This window comes from Narcine bancroftii, chromosome 2 (genome assembly GCF_036971445.1).
Source record: "Narcine bancroftii isolate sNarBan1 chromosome 2, sNarBan1.hap1, whole genome shotgun sequence".
Taxonomy (NCBI): Eukaryota; Metazoa; Chordata; class Chondrichthyes; order Torpediniformes; family Narcinidae; genus Narcine; species Narcine bancroftii.
Window position 1 is genome coordinate 328,170,841 of NC_091470.1, and position 16,548 is coordinate 328,187,388.

Consider the following 16,548-nt stretch of genomic DNA (forward strand, 5'->3'; position numbering starts at 1 on the left):
CTGGTGTATATCAGCAGGCCCATGGTGTTAACGTAATGGGCCACGTCATGGGCCATTTTTGAGGAATTGAATTTAGGAGTGAGCATTCCGAGAAATTCGTTGAGCAGGGCAGCATAGGTGTCAGTGTGTACAGCGTGCACCCCGAGTAGGGAGACTCGTCGTTTGCTGCTTGTTTGCAAAGTAGTAGTATTTTCCTTCGGGTCGGTACGCACTCTCATGACAACTCATCTACCCAGTCGGGCTTCAGTGCAGCTTGAGTTGCCGGTGAAAACATTCCACTAGACCATTGGACTGCGGGTGGTACCCTGTGGTGTGGTGCATTTGTGTGCCACAAAGCACGCAAGGGCAGTCCATAACGTGGAGGTGAATTACGCTCTACAGTCCAAGGTGACGTGTGTGAGACCTCCGAATCTTGCGATCCAGTTGGCAATGAATGCTCTGGTGTATGTCTCAGCATGGTCTATGACCATGAGTATTGACTAGCTTCTTTCACTTAACGTCAACTAGCAGGTCATTGGCCCAGAGGAAATCTGCACCCAAGATGGGCTGTGCGACAGAAGCCAAAATGGAATCCCAATAGAACGCCGCCTCCCCTATCTTAATCACCAAAGCTGGGGATGGAAGTTCCGTTCGCAGCTTGAAGGGCGAGTCCCTGCTGCTTATGCATCTTTTTGAAGTATGTGGGTGGGAATAAACTAAGTTCAGCACCTGTGCCTATGAGAAATTTGTGCTCATGAGCTTCATCGTGGAGATAGAGGAGGCCAGTGCTCGTACCAGCCTCCAAGGCCACTACTGCCTTTGTAGTTTCCAGATGAATTTTCAGGCTTGGCACCACAGCTGTGGTAGGTACACAGGGTCATGTATCTGCGGGCATTTTTCCCCCACCAGCGGAGGCAAAAACACCATTCTATCAGTTCGTTCGTCCCTCTTTATTTGGACTGCAGCTACGGGCAGTGCACAGGGCAAAGGAGCTGTCTCTGTCCAGAACACAGGCTGTATATGGGAGGATTCTTGCCTTGGTGTGCAGTAGAGTCTATTAGCCTCCTGGGCTACATTATGGGGATGGCTGAAATCCAGTTCACTATTGGTAGGGAGATGTGACCCAGCAGCTTTGCCAGGACTAGGGTCTCAAAGAGAAAGTAATTGAAATGGTCCTCTGCTAGTGTGAGCATTTCGTTCATTAAATTGGATGGACTTCTGTCATCCAGCCCTTCCATATTCAAGAGGCATGTGCCACACATAAATTCACTCACCTCAGCTGCTGTAGCGGCGTCGAGTGCTCCGACGATGTGCCAAAACTTCATGTCTTCAGCGGTTATGCCATGGAGGCAGAACTGGGTCTCAATCTGTTTGTGCCATACATGAGGCTAGTGAACCCAGAAAGGGGATAGGTGAATGCCTACTGCGTTAACTGCAGCTGTGGCAGCAAATGCTGCTGTTGCATCCATGTTAACTGTGGATTCAAGCTTCGGCTGAATCTTACAGTGGGCGTCACTAATTGTGGTGTCTGCTGCAGCACTGCCACTAAATCAATGCCCCAGACCCAGTAGTTAGTCAGCAATACTGTTTATTCAAACTTGCCTCTCTTTTTAAGTCTGGACACCCAGGACCAGAAGTAACGTCATCACTTCCATGCGATGCACACAAAGAGTGGTGATGACTGGAGCCCAGCACCATCTTATGGGTGAGTACCTAACTGCCCTGTGTGCTACGATTCAGTTCACAGCATCGCGTAGCCATTTGGCCGGCTGCACCAGTGGTGATCAGGCCTGCGGCGTTGCAAGGCTGTTCAGCCAGCTGTGCAAGCAGTGATTAGGCCCACTATCAGCCAGCTGAACGGGCAGCAGTTAGGCCCACTATCTTACACAGCCATTCGGCCCGCTACACCCTCCTCAAAATCCGTATTGTGTACAATAGCATATATTTGTTAAATATTACATCAAGTTGGTCATTTCAATATCGTTGATTTTTAACTTTTGTTTCTATCCAGTGTCTTTATCTCTAGAGTTTCCCTTTGATTTCAGTGTCTTGTACTCTATTGAGATTGGAGCTCATTTCAATGTTGGTCTCATTAAATACACATCATTCTCTTGTACCCTAGTCAAAACTGGATAATTTTTCCCCAGGCTGTAAAGATTGCATATACTTTTCCCAATACATGGGGAAAAAAAGGTGTGAGGAATTTAACTTCAAACTGTTTTGCTCTGGATGATACTGTATTAAAACACCAAACCAACTCATAAATTAAACTTAATTGGACTAGTAGAGAATGTGGCTTTGAAGTAATTTAAATTTATAAAATTTAGACATACAGCACAAGTCTGTGCCGTCCAATTTACACCCCATTAATCTACACCCACAGAACATTTGAATGGTGGGAGGAAACCACAGCCCCCAGAGAAAATCCACGCAGATACAGGGAGAATGTACAAACTCCCTACAGACAGCGCAAGACTTGAACCCCAGTCCGGTCCCAATCGCTGGCGTTGTAAAGGCGTTGCAACAGTGCCACCCTTTAAATGACACATTAGATAGGGCAAAAGGAAAATAAGACAACAAAAGTACAAAATAAATCTGTTTTGCGGTGGTGTACCCAATTTACAGTCTGCCCAATTCCAGGAGCAGAGTCCTGGCAGCCCATAAACTGTCTGCCACACTCCCAGAAATACCACTTTATCCAAATGCTAAATTGCTTGATTTAGATTTTAACAAAAAATTCTTGTATCTAAAATACAGTTCTGCATAAACTTTAATTCTCATTGTTCCATCAATGATATTCTTAAACTCACTGCCCGGTGATCTCCAAATAACTAGCTAAAATTTTCTACTCAGCTTGCTAAATTTACAGCCAATTTTGTAAACTAGCATCTTTAGTTCAGCAAAGAGTTTTTAAAAATGTACCTGGTGATGGCCCTATCAATTAGACATAGTTCTTGGGAAATCTGATCACTTTGTTCCATTTGTCTTCATTGCATGGTTCAGTCTCAGTAACTTGAAACCTAATCAGAAAAGGGAAAAAAGTTCAGGTTATCTGAACAGAGAAGCGTCATCTCATGATAGCAATGGATGCCTTCAGTTTGACCTCCAAGCTTGTACTGCTTCACCAGTTGCACAGACCCATAGTGGCAGTGGCAAGTGATATACAATCAGGAGATAGGAGTAAAACATGAAAGTCTGCAGACACCACTATGGTTGAAGCAAAAACACAATGCTGGAGAAACTTAGCAGGTCAGTTTACTTTATGCAAGATAAAGATACATAAACAATCTTTTGGGCTTGAGCCCCTCATCAAGGTATGAGCAAAATGTACACAGTCATCTGAACAAAATGGTGGGGGGAGGGGTCAGCAAAATGTAGGCAGTTGCCCGGCTTTGAACACTACTAGATTCCACAAAGTTTCATGGCTTCAGCAAAAATATGAGCAAAGAAAGTTTCCAGCTAATTACCACCCATCACAATTCCCAGCTCACAAATCAGTGCCTATGTGCATCAAAAACAAGGTGGAGACTAAATATGTAGCACCAATGGGACAGTCACAGAGCCACCAATCAAAGTAGCTAGGATCTGTCTTAGCGGGTCAATGGAAAGGTGAAAAAAATCATTGCAGCATGAATAAGTATTGTGTATTCGTGTCTGGGGTTTTTAATAAAAGCGACCACAACACAATTATTCAAGTCACACAGTCCTTGCACTAAGAACATGTCCTACTGGATGACATGAAGTAGGATGGAATTAGAACTGATCACAGATCAAAACAAGATAATAGAAACAATTATATTCCACATCATTTCTCCAAAGCTAACATTATCTCATTGGAGGATTAATTTTGCTTCAGTGAGATGTGAAGCACCAAGTGCACCTGATATTTAGATGCTAACCTGGGAAGTTAAAACTGCAGGTCTGACCTACAGGTATCCATTTTATACAGACAAGCATTTAGCAGAATGGATTTGCCAGCTGCTTCAAGACATCATTTGAAAAAAAGTTATTTGAGTCAATCTCACTTTCCACTTCTGAGCCCATCACACTGTACATTACATTTAGGTACTTTATAAATCTGAAGACAATTTTCACCACTGCCACCTTTCAGACAGCGACTTCCAGAATTCCATCAGGTTCTGTTTCAAAAGGTTTGCAATTTCCTGATAATCATTCGACTAATTTAGCTTCACTCTCCTCGTTACACAAACTGCAGCCCGTTTTTTTCCCCATTGTACAGGTTCTCCATTCCTGGCAACAATCTCAAATCTCCTCTCAACTCCAGTTCCTGCACATGTGTTGTTGACCACATGTGTACATCATACTCAAGTTGTGGCCTCACTGGTCCTTTATCTCAGCCATTCTCAATGGGGGCCCTACAGCACATTTAAGTAAAAGCCTTGTTTTCTTTTCTCCTCTCGTAACATAATTTTTTTTATGGGTTTTGGCGGGGGGGGGGGTGCAGCTTGCTGAAAAAAAAAGGTTGAGAAAGGCTGCTTTATACAATTGCAGCTTCCCTGATCTTTTATTATATGTTTTAGACAATGAAGACAGATATCACAGATGCCTTAACCATCTCATAACTTTCCTACCTTCAAGGAATCTGTGAACCTGCATGCAATAGACAATCAAAATTTTGGAACATGACCCTTAAAAGAACATGGCCAAAGAAACTGATAGTATTTTGCCTTCCATGGATGCTGCCTGAACTGCTGAGCTCCTCCAGCATTATGCTGCTCCAATTTTCCACCATCTGCAGTTTATCTTGTTAGCCTCTGTGAACATACAATCCAAGTCTCTCACCCATTCCCTTTGGTATCCTGGCATCTAATGTTCATTCTCCTGGCTGGTTTCCCCTGTTACTAAATATAATACCTCACAGTTCTCCAGACTTGATTCTATTCACTATTTTCTTTCCTCATTGATGCATACTATTCAGAGCATTGGACCTGGAGCTAAGCCCTGCAGAATCTTGTAGCAAATAGTCTTTCAGCCATTAAACTACTTGACATTGCACCTTGCCTCCAGTCAAGAGCCAAGTTTATCACTTCCCTCTTATTTTATGGCTGTTTACCAGGCTTCTGATTAGGCACTTTGAAGTATTGCATGCTTAAATTGTATTAAGTGCACCACCTTTGTCATCCCTCCTTATCATCTTCTGGAAAAAACATCAAATTCACACCTCACAATACAAGTGAACAATCAACTAACAGGAGTAGGAGGGGTCATCATGCACTTAAGATTGACACTACCAAGGAGAACACCAAAGTAATTGCAGCCAGTGCATCAAACTCTCTCTTCTTTGGCTTGGCTTCGCGGACGAAGATTTATGGAGGGGGTAAAATGTCCATGTCAGCTGCAGACTCGTTTGTGGCTGACAAGTCCGATGCGGGACAGGCAGACACGATTGCAGCGGTTGCAGGGGAAAATTGGTTGGTTGGGGATGGGTGTTGGGTTTTTCCTCCTTTGCCTTTTGTCAGTGAGGTAGGCTCTACACCATCACAAACACCAGTATCACTTATAACACAATTTCAGGAAGGGACTGGGCACAGTGATTTAAAAGAAAGGCTGAGTTCCCCAACTAAGCAGACACCGCAGAGCTCCAAAACAAGCATCTGGTTCAGGTATTCCTGTCTACAGAATCAGACCACACCCAAACTAACCAATTACTGCCATTACAATCCACACTCAATTTCCACTCTCCTTGATTATTGCCACCATCTATCTTTAACATGGAACAGAACAGCACAGGAATAGACTCACAGTGCCCCTGCTGAACACAGTGCCAAAATTAAACTAAATCTCTTCTGCCCATACATGATCCATATCCCTCCATATTTATGTGTGCATCTAAAAGGCTCTCAAAGACTACTGAGGTACCTGCTTCCACCTATATCCCTGACAGCCCTTTCTGACACCTATCAGTGTGTAAAAAACCTTCTCCCCATTCATCTTGTATGAATGTCATATATATAAAATTAGGAGTGGGATAGATAGAATATATTACCAGCCTACAAATGTCAAGGATAAGAGGACATTGATTTTTAAAATCAGGTCTCCCCTCAGCTTTTGACATCCAAAGAAAACAACCAAATTCTGTTCGATCTTTTCTTTTAATTCATGCCCTCCAAACCAGGCAGCATCCTTGGAAATCTGTTCTATCCCCTTTCCAAAGCTTCACCATGCAGAGGGGCAGCTAGAATTGCACCCAATATTCCAGATGTATTCTAAATGAAGTTTTATATAGCTGCAACATGATTTCCTTACTCTTATACTCATTTCCATGCTGTTCCTGAAGTTGTAGCTTCCTCCCAAATTCACACACATCTTTCTCAAATGATTTTGTTTGAATTCCCTAAATCATATTCAAGGGCTTTCCAGGTCACAAAGGACCACCAAACTTTTTCTTGCCTTTCTGAACCACCTAAAATTTTTTATGCAACTGACGATGTAAATTTTCCAATGCTTCTCCGAACACATTCATAGAATACTGCATGTACCAATCAAACAAGAAAGTCAGCTGATTATTGCAATAAAGTACAATATAGAAGTGTGCTGGAGAAACTGTAAGGATTCTATTCCTTTCTCTTAATTCCTCCATTTTCACTGCACCTCCTCCCTTGTTGAGACCTTCATTCCAGGACATCTGTCATGTCCTCTTTTTCCGGAAAATGTGGGTTCCCTTCAGAAGGTATTAACTCACCCTTCATACACATCCCTATTTCCTGCATATCTACCCTGGCCCCTCCCACAAGACACAACAAGATTTCCCTTTTCTTCAACTACCATTCTACCAACCTTAACATCCATCACAATCTGCAATTTCTGCCACCCCTACAACAGGATCCCATCACTAGACCTATTTTCCCCTCCCCTCTCTGCTTCCCAGAGGCTTAATATTTTAATTGCACACACCATTGCCACACTGACGTGTCTGTCCCTGGCGTCATGGACTGCCATTTCGAAGCCACCTGCAAATTGGAGGGACACCTTTTATTCCATCTTGGTAGTATCTAACCAGAAGACATTAATATCAACTTCTTAATTCCCAGGCCTCTCTCTTACCCTGCACTTCTGTCTCCTTTCCTCCAACTCCCCTCCCCTATCAGTAAACTATCCTTCACTCTCTTCCCTACTCCCCAGTTTCACTGAACCGTCTATATGTTTTTTCCTGATTCCGGACAAATGACTCAGGCCCGAGACCTTTTACTTCCTAAGGATTCTGCGTGATCGCTGGGTTTCTCCAGCGCGTTTGTGCACTGGACCACAGGTACCAGGTTTCTGTGAGTTAAACCATGAATCTGCAGTGCAGGTTCAAGGTGCTTAACTACTCGACAATTGGAAACTCGCCAAGACCCAGCCCTTTAGGGCTGCAGTTGGTGACTTATGTACCTTCCCTCAGGAGGCTATCTAATGGAAAATCCCGACGTTTATTTCACGGATTCTTCAAGCCAAACATCCTTCTTCCGATACCTAGATGGTGAAAAGTGCTTTAATTCTGGATTGCCGGTCCCGACTTTTAACCAAAGTATCACAATGGTCGTGAATAACCGTATAGGCCGATCTGGACTCGTTTGGTCTTTCCTCTCGTCCGCAGGGTCCCCTAGATTAATCCTGGAAAGTTGCCACCAGCTGAGAGTATCGGTCGTCGTGGTGCCCAAGCTCCGCTCTCACCTCCACCGGCGTCCTCGGGCACTGTTCAAACTCGGCGGCGCAACCCTCTTCCGGTCCGACTGCCCAACCTTCCCCCCAACAACCATCTTCTGGTCCGACTGCCCAACTTTCCCCCCATCCACAACCCTCTTCCGGTCCGACTGCCCAACCTTCCCCGCCAACAACCATCTTCTGGTCCGACTGCCCAACTTTCCCCCCACCCACAACCCTCTTCCGGTCCGACTGCCCAACCTTCCCCCCACCCCTCCCGCAATCCCCACGTCAGTTCCACCTCAACCAACGTTCTGGCTGTTGGCAGTTCTTGTGCATTAAGTACAATCACAGCTTCTACAGATCCTCGTTTCTCTCCATATGGGCTTTTTCAGCCTTTGGTGAGAAATAAGGAGATCAGAGTGGGGCTGAGGCAGAGTATTTAATATTAAACATAATTTTCAACATTGGTTTAATGTATATTAGCTTTACTAGACTGTTTCTTTTCTTCTTTGGCTTTGCTTCGCAGACGAAGATTTATGGAGGGGTAAATGTCCACGTCAGCTGCAGGGTCGTTTGTGGCTGACAAGTCCGATGCGGGATAGGCAGACATGGTTGCAACGAAAAATTGGTTGGTTGGGGTTGGGTGTTGGGTTTTTCCTCCTTTGTCTTTTGTCAGTGAGGTAGGCTCTGCGGTCTTCTTCAAAGGAGGTTGCTGCCCGCCGAACTGTGAGGCGCCAAGATGCACGGTTTGAGGCGATATCAGTCCACTGGTGGTGGTCAATGTGGCAGGCACCAAGAGATTTCTTTAGGCAGTCCTTGTACCTCTTCTTTGGTGCACCTCTGACACGATGGCCAGTGGAGAGCTCGCCATATAACACGATCTTGGGAAGGCGATGGTCCTCCATTCTGGAGACGTGACCTACCCAGCGCAGTTGGATCTTCAACAGTGTGGATTCGATGCTGTCAGCCTCTTCCATCTCGAGTACTTCGATGTTAGGGATGAATTCGCTCCAATGAATGTTGAGGATGGAGCGGAGACAACGCTGGTGGATGCGTTCTAGGAGCCGTAGGTGATGCTGGTAGAGGACCCATGATTCGGAGCCGAACAGGAGTGTGGGTATGACAACGGCTCTGTATACGCTTATCTTTGTGAGGTTTTTCAATTGGTTGTTTTTCCAGACTCTTTTGTGTAGTCTTCCAAAGGCGCTATTTGCCTTGGCGAGTCTGTTGTCTATCTCGTTGTCGATCCTTGCATCTGATGAAATGGTGCAGCCGAGATAGGTAAACTGGTTGACCGTTTTGAGTTTTGTGTGCCTGATTGAGATGTGGGGGGGCTTGTAGTCATGGTGGGGAGCTGGCTGATGGAGGACCTCAGTTTTCTTCAGGCTGACTTCCAGGCCAAACATTTTGGCAGTTTCCGCAAAACAGGACGTCAAGCGCAGAAGAGCTGGCTCTGAATGGGCAACTAAAGCGGCATCGTCTGCAAAGAGTAGTTCACGGACAAGTTGCTCTTGTGTCTTGGTGTGAGCTTGCAGGCGCCTCAGATTGAAGAGACTGCCATCCGTGCGGTACCGGATGTAAACAGCGTCTTCATTGTTGAGGTCTTTCATGGCTTGGTTCAGCATCATGCTGAAAAAGATTGAAAAGAGGGTTGGTGCGAGAACGCAGCCTTGCTTCACGCCATTGTTAATGGAGAAGTGTTCAGATTGCTGTATCTGACCCGACCTTGTTGGTTTTCGTGCAGTTGGATGTTAAATGTCAAGTTGTTGTTGGCACACCATGCAGGCAGGTGCTGGACCTCATGCCTATTGGCCATCTCATCATGCCCTCTGATCAAGGCAACCACCATGGTGTAATCTGTGAACTTGATATGGAATTAGAACCACATACAGGAATGTAGTCATAAGTTAAAAGGGAGTACAGGAGAGGGCTCCACACATATCCCTGGGGCACACCAGCATTCAAAGTGAGAATGAAGAGATTGCCTAACTCAACAGATTTGGATCTGTTAGTCAGAAAGTCCAAAATCCAAATACAGAGAGATGAGCTGATACCAAGCTGGCAAAGTTTGGCGGTAAGGAATCACAGTTTTGAATGCCAAACTAAAGTAAATGAACATCATTCTGAAATAAGAGTTGGAGCTGTCCAAGTGGGACAGGGCAGAGTGAATTGGTGTGGAAATGGCATCTTCAGTTGACTTTGGTAGGTATATTGATGAGAGTCCATGATGATGGGTGAACAGAGCTTCAAATGTGATAGAACCAATCTCTCAAAGCACTTTGCAATATTGGGAATGAGTGCAAATGGATGGAAGTCATTCAGACTCACAGTGGTGGGATACTTCGGCACTGGCATGATGGTGGCAATCTTGAACCTCATGGGAACAACAGCCTGGGCTAGGGAAAGAATGAAAATGTCCTTGAAGATCCCAGCCAACTGTTCTGCACAAAAACACACAAACCATCTGGACCAGCAGCATTCTGTACTGTTGGGCACTACCAGTTGCCCCAATAATCATAAGTAAAAGACTAAGGGGAACAATAGGCTTTATTATACAAGAGACTGCTGGCCCGGGTCAAGGCTAGGGAAAATGAAGAGAGGGAGAGGGGACTCTACCTTTATGGCCTAGGTCACATGGGAGGAGATCAGGAGGAGTCTAGGAGAGGATCTCATCAGGAGGGTGGGCCAGCCTGTACTCACAACAATATCACTACATTCACCCCTCTTTTTAAATAGAAACTACCGGGAACAAACAGAGAACCAGGGAGATAGAACAAAAAAAAAAGCAGATGGAAAGGTGGATGCTCCCTCCAACTAGAGGTTTAGTCGCACGGGCGACCTCCTCCTTCTGCCGGACCACCGAGGGGCCAGCGCATCCGTGCGGCACTCCTCCAGAGAGGAGGCTGTCAGGGGAGATTCTGAGGCAGGAACAGTTGGTGGGATGGGGTTCTGCCTCCTCATGGAAGGTAGATTCCTGGACGTCCAGCGGTGAGGCAGGCGGCTCAGACTCCAGGGTTGTGCTCTGGTGCAGCGTGATCAGATTCGCGGCATGACTGACAAGGCAGTTTTGGTTGTCTCCGGCCCTTGCCAGGTCATGTATTGGCACAGTGTCCTTGTGGTCATCAGGGTACCTCACAAACGCATATTGGGGGTTGGCATGTATGACATGCACCGCTTCCACCAATGGGTCTGTTTTATGGCCCCTGACGTGCTTCCGTAGCAGGACCGGCCCTGGGGTTGCCAACCAGAGAGGGATGGATGAACCATTCGCCGATCTCCTAGGGAAAGCAAAGAGGTGCTCATGCAGGGTGGTGTTGGTAGCGGTGTACAGCAACAACCGGATGGCATGGAGAGCCTTAGGCAAACATCCTGCCAGTAGGACACTGGCATGTTATTAGACCTGAGGGCCAGGAGGGACTTCAATGATCCTCTTTGCCACTCTTATAGTCCTGGAGATTGAACTCTGATCCAATTCTTCACAGCAAGCATAACACACAGTGATGCAGCTGGCCAGAAGGCTCTCAATAGAGCTCCTGTAGAAGGTTGACAAAAGGTGGCTGGTATCCTTGCCCATTTCAGTCTTCTCAGGAGATGAAGTCATGTTGCACCTTCTGGTGCTGAAAAAGAAATGTGTTAGCCTTGCTTTAATGTCATTGGCCAATAGCACTTGCATCAACAGTGATGAAATGTTTTTGAAAGCCTGGTGTTGAAGCGCATCAGCTCCTGTCTAAGCGGTGACATGGATACATTCCAGGTCATCTATAATAGCAACACATCCATGGCAGATGCCATCTCACTAGCTCTACACAAAACCCTGGTTCACCTGGACACCAAAGATGCTCTTTATTGACTACAGTTCAGCATTTAACACCATCATCCCCTCAAAACTGATCAACAAACTCCAGGGCCTGGGTCCCAACACCCCATTGTGTAATTGGATCATAGATTTCCTTATCTCCAGACTACAATCAGTGAGGATTGGTAAGAACATCTCCTCCACAATCTCCATCAGTACCGGAACACCACAGGGCTGTGTTCTTAGCCCCCTGTTCTACTCACTTTGCACCCACGACTATGTGGTTGGTACAACAATAATACCATCTATAAATTTGCTAACAATATCACAGTAGTGGGTATAAAAAACGGCGATGAGTCAGCATACAAGATGGAGGTTGAAAATTTACCAAACAGCCTTGCACTCTATGTCAGCTAAACTACGGAGCTGATTGTTGACTTCAGAAGGGGAAAAATAGAGGTGTATGATCTAGTGATCATTGCAGGATCAGAGGCGAAGAGGGTGAGCAAATTTAAGTTCTTGGGAGTTACCATCTCAGAAGATCTTTCTTGGACCCAACACACCAATGGCATTTTGAAGAAAGCATGTCTGGGCCTCTACTATCTCAGGAATTTGCAGAGGCCTCCAAAAGGTAATGAACGCAGCCAAGGACATCATAGGCAAAACCCTCCCCACCATTGAGCACATCTATAGGGAATGTTGCCATTGGAGAGCAGCAGCAATCATTAAAGATCCACTGAATTCTCTGTTCTCACTGCTACCTTCAAGGAAAGAGGCATTGGTGCCACAATACTAGCATCGCCAGGTTCAGAAACAACTGCTATCCCTCCATCATCAGACTTCTCAACAACAAACTCAATCAGCAACTCTTTGAAGCACTCTTAGTCTGGCATTTTTAAAAAAATTTTCTCCATTGCATTGTTCTGTTTGGAAGTTATAAAATGGGTTCAGTGGGTTCACAGAGATACAAGTCTGGACACAAGTGTTGCAATCACAGGTAACTTTAATGAAAACACAGGAGACAAACAGGAGAGAACATCAAACAATTACTATTTTACTAAATATTGCTAATAGACATTCACATTTGAACCAGATTGGACTCCGATACCAGTGGCTGCCCATCTTCTACACACTCACAGATAGGGACTTCAACAGACACACCTGATCCCTGTAACCTCGGGGTGTGGCTCAGTGTTGAGTAATATACAGTTACAACACACTCTAACAAGACAGGGGCTTTAGCAGACACACCTGATCCCTGTACCTCAGGGTGCGGCTCAGTGTTGAGTAATATACAGGTACAACACACTCTAACAAGACAGGGGCTTTAGCAGACACACCTGATCCCTGTACCTCAGGGTGCGGCTCAGTGTTGAGTAATATACAGTTACAACACACTCTAACAAGACAGGGGCTTTAGCAGACACACCTGATCCCTGTACCTCAGGGTGCGGCTCAGTGTTGAGTAATATACAGGTACAACACACTCTAACAAGACAGTGGCTTTAGCAGACACACCTGATCCCTGTACCTCAGGGTGCGGCTCAGTGTTGAGTAATATACAGGTACAACACACTCTAACAAGACAGTGGCTTTAGCAGACACACCTGATCCCTGTACCTCAGGGTGCGGATCAGTGTTGAGTAATATACAGTTACAACACACTCTAACAAGACAGAGATTTAAACACACACTTAAATGGGGAGGGGGGAGGGAGTGGTGGGAAGCTCTCTGCAAGCCCTAATCTTTTGCAGTACTATGGCTCAACTTATGTGTAGTGTACATCTTACCTATGACACTTCTAGCAATGTCCACAGTAGTGACCTGGCATGGAGTGATGCATGGGGTTTGGACCACGAGTAGAGAGAAAGCATGTGTTATGCGTTGATGTTTTATACAGTTCAGATCTGTGCACCTAGCCAATAATGACCCTAGGTAATTTAAACAAGGTAACGTCAAGGTGTGCAATAATGGGGGGCAACCTTGATTTACAAGTGACATGACTTCCAAATAAGTTGCAGACAGGAAGTACGCGTGACCACCCTCAATCCACAATATTCCAGACAGGCAGGAAGACCACATGTTTCTCCACAAACCACATATAATAATTGCACAGTTTGTTTACATTTCATTATCTGTTTATAGTTCTCTATTTGTTTACATCATTATGTTGTGCACAGTTTTGTTCTTTGCACTACCAGTAAGTGGTAATTCTGCCTAATTCCAGGAAAAAAAGAATCTCAAGTTTGTATGTGATGTCATGTATGTATTCTTACAATAAATCTGAAATCTGAAAACTGAGGAGAAGTTGTGTATTCATGATAAATCTCTTGTTAAGTGGACTCCAAGGAACTTGGTGTTATGTGCTCTCTTCACCACTGAGTTATTGATGTGTAGTGGAGAGTGGTCACTCCTCATCCTCCTGAAGTCCACAATCATCTCCTATATCTTATCCACATTGAGAATCAGGTTGTTATTCTCACACCATTTTATGAGATTTTCCATCTCTTCTCTGTAGTGCAACTCATCATTGTTGCTGATGAGGCCGACTACTGTTATGTTGTCTGCAAACTTGATTACGCTATTGAATCTGGATCTGGTAATCCAGTTGTGGATCAGAAGCATGAACAGGAGTGGGATGAGCACACAGCCCTGTGGTGCACCTGTGCACGGCATAACAGTGCTCAATGTTCTGCTACTGACCTGGACAGACTGTGATCTTTCCTTTACGAAGTACAGTATTCAGTTACTGAGAGGGGTGTTGAGTTCCAGAGAAGACAGCTTCTTCACGAGCCTCTGGGGAATGATCATACTAAATGCTGAGCTGAAGTCAATGAACAGCAGACTGGTGTATGAGGAGTCATTCTCTAGGTGGGCTAGGACAAGGCTACAGCATCATCAGTGTAACGGTTTCTTCCAGAGGCAAATTGAAATGGACCCAGAGTCTCTGGGACGTGCCCTTTGATGCGTTCCATTACCATATTAAACATTTCATAACGGTAGAGGTCAGTGCCATGAGCTGTAATCATTGAGGTCTGTTATTGTCACCACCTTTGGTACCTGAATAATGGAAGCTGTCTTGAAACCCGCGTGGACTATGGACTGCTGCAGTGAGGTATTGAAGATGTCCCTAAAATTCTTCGTCAATTAGTCTGCGCAGTCCTTCTGTACTTGACCAGGTATGTGGTTTGGTACCGCTGCCATGTGTGAGTTGAGCTTGGATAGGGTTCTCCTCATCTCAGCCGTGGCTATGCAGGAGGCCCAATCATTAGGGGGCACAGAGCTTTCTTCAGTGTCATCCTGTTCTTCTCAACCAACCATGCATAGAAGATGTTGTGTCTGACCAGAAGGGAGATGGCGTCTTTAACTCATAAGGTTAGCTTGTGATCTGTTAAAGTCTTGGTCCCTTGCCACATGCGCCTCATGTTACTGGTGTCGCACGTGGATCCTCTGTGCGTCTCCTTAAGCACCATCTTCCCACACAACCACACAAGCCATTTTTTTTTCGTCACCTCATGACTAAAATATTTCTAGACAAAGCATCTGTACATGCTCGACTTAGTGTACTGATCATTATGTGATCTCCACTTTTAAAAAACAAATGAAATCAAGTGACAACTTTGCAGAACTTGTCGGATTACACTGGCAGGATAGCACTGACCTTCCATTTGCTTATCTTTTTGGTTCTCCAACACATTTTTTATTTGATTTCTCTGTCATTGGCTTCTTACAGCAGTCCAATAAAATATAATGAGAGTTCAAGTAGAATCGCTCATTATTTAATATCGAATTCAACAATGTCTGTTGAATAGCCTTTTCAGCTTGCATCAAACTGGCATTTAATATGATCATTCCCCAGAGGCTGGTGGAAAAGCCAACCTTGCTGGGACTCAACATTCCTCTCTATAATGGAAGGACCACAGTCCGTCAGGTTCAGTAGCAGAACATTGAGTACTGTCACAATGAGCACAGGCGCACAGCAGGGCTGAGGGCTCAGTCTGCCCTTGTTCATGCGACTGACCGACAACTTCATCGCCAGATCCAAAACCAACAGTCATCAAGTTTGCAGATAGCACAACAGTAATTTATGAGAGCTCATCAATTTGCATTGTTTAATACATTTTTCCACTGATGCTGTCTGACCTGCTGTTTGTTTACCCTTCTCTGTTTTGCTTTTGAAATTCTACCACAACTCCATACTCTTCATAGTTCGCTCACCCATTTCCAGCCATTCTCACTCTACATTCTGCTCCTCAGAGCCCCTGGTTTTCTTTCTTTTTAAAATACTGTTAGATATTTAAAGTATATACAACTGAATGGTACAATTATAAAATGTGCCACAAAATTGGAAAAATAGTTACAAATATGATCATATAAAGCATAACATTTTTTTAAAAATGAAAAGAAAAAAAAAGTTTAAAAATTTCAAAACCCCTTCCTCTAAACTAGGCTGAAAATTGATACACATGAATCAAGTAACACTTTCTTGGAGAGGGAAAACAAGGCACCAAGATTCCAGAACAACACTAAACTGCACCTAATAGCCTGAATATGCCTGAGATTGTCTGATTTCAGAAGCTGAGCAGGCTCAGGACTGGTCAGTACTTGGAAGGGAGATCACCTAGTAACACCAGGTGCTGTACGTTCCTGTGAGGGGCACTGGAAAAAGTGCTGGCACATTCTAAGTGTAGTATTATGTGACAATAATGGAACCTTTACCTATAATCTTTAGATTATAACAGTAGTCTATAAATGATCCCCATGTCTTTTGAAATGTTATATTTGAATCCTTGATAGCATATCTAATTTGGTTTCACCAGGTTTTATGATTTCAACACATTGGATTTCTGCTTTTATTGCTACAAAGCAATAATATCCCATCCTCAATATCACAACAGTGTCTGTGGGTTTATTTAGCATTGCTGTGAGTACTAGCATTCAGATTAGACAGAGCCAACAACAGAACAAACAAACAGGCTTTAATATGGCAGTCATCTTGAAACTAAGTGGCAATGTCTGGTAAAACAATTGTACAGTCAATCCTCAAAGCTATTTTTGCAGACATGGATACCACATTAGAGACTTCCGTGTCTAAAATCCTGGAAAATTTCAGCCAATTGAAGATT

At 44.6% G+C, this 16,548-nt stretch overlaps 1 protein-coding gene across 8 annotated transcripts in view; it reads right to left on the reverse strand.

Moving 5' to 3' along the window:
• lrrcc1 (leucine rich repeat and coiled-coil centrosomal protein 1) overlaps positions 1 to 7,738 on the reverse strand; it is a 147,901-nt gene extending 140,163 nt beyond the window's left edge. For 5 of the 8 annotated variants that reach the window (XR_011352452.1, XR_011352451.1, XM_069922029.1 and 2 more), the window contains exons 1-2: positions 7,372 to 7,712; positions 2,902 to 2,999 (exon numbers count right to left, since the gene is read on the reverse strand). Coding sequence is in view for 6 of the 8 variants with exons in the window: in XM_069922029.1 (XP_069778130.1) it covers positions 2,902 to 2,960 (59 nt within the window). In the remaining 2 variants the exon portion in view is untranslated. Of the gene's footprint in view, positions 1 to 2,901; positions 3,000 to 7,371 lie in introns of all 8 variants that reach the window. The other 3 variants (XM_069922028.1, XM_069922027.1, XM_069922026.1) reach the window with 3 other exon arrangements.
• Positions 7,739 to 16,548: the final 8,810 nt, after the last annotated feature.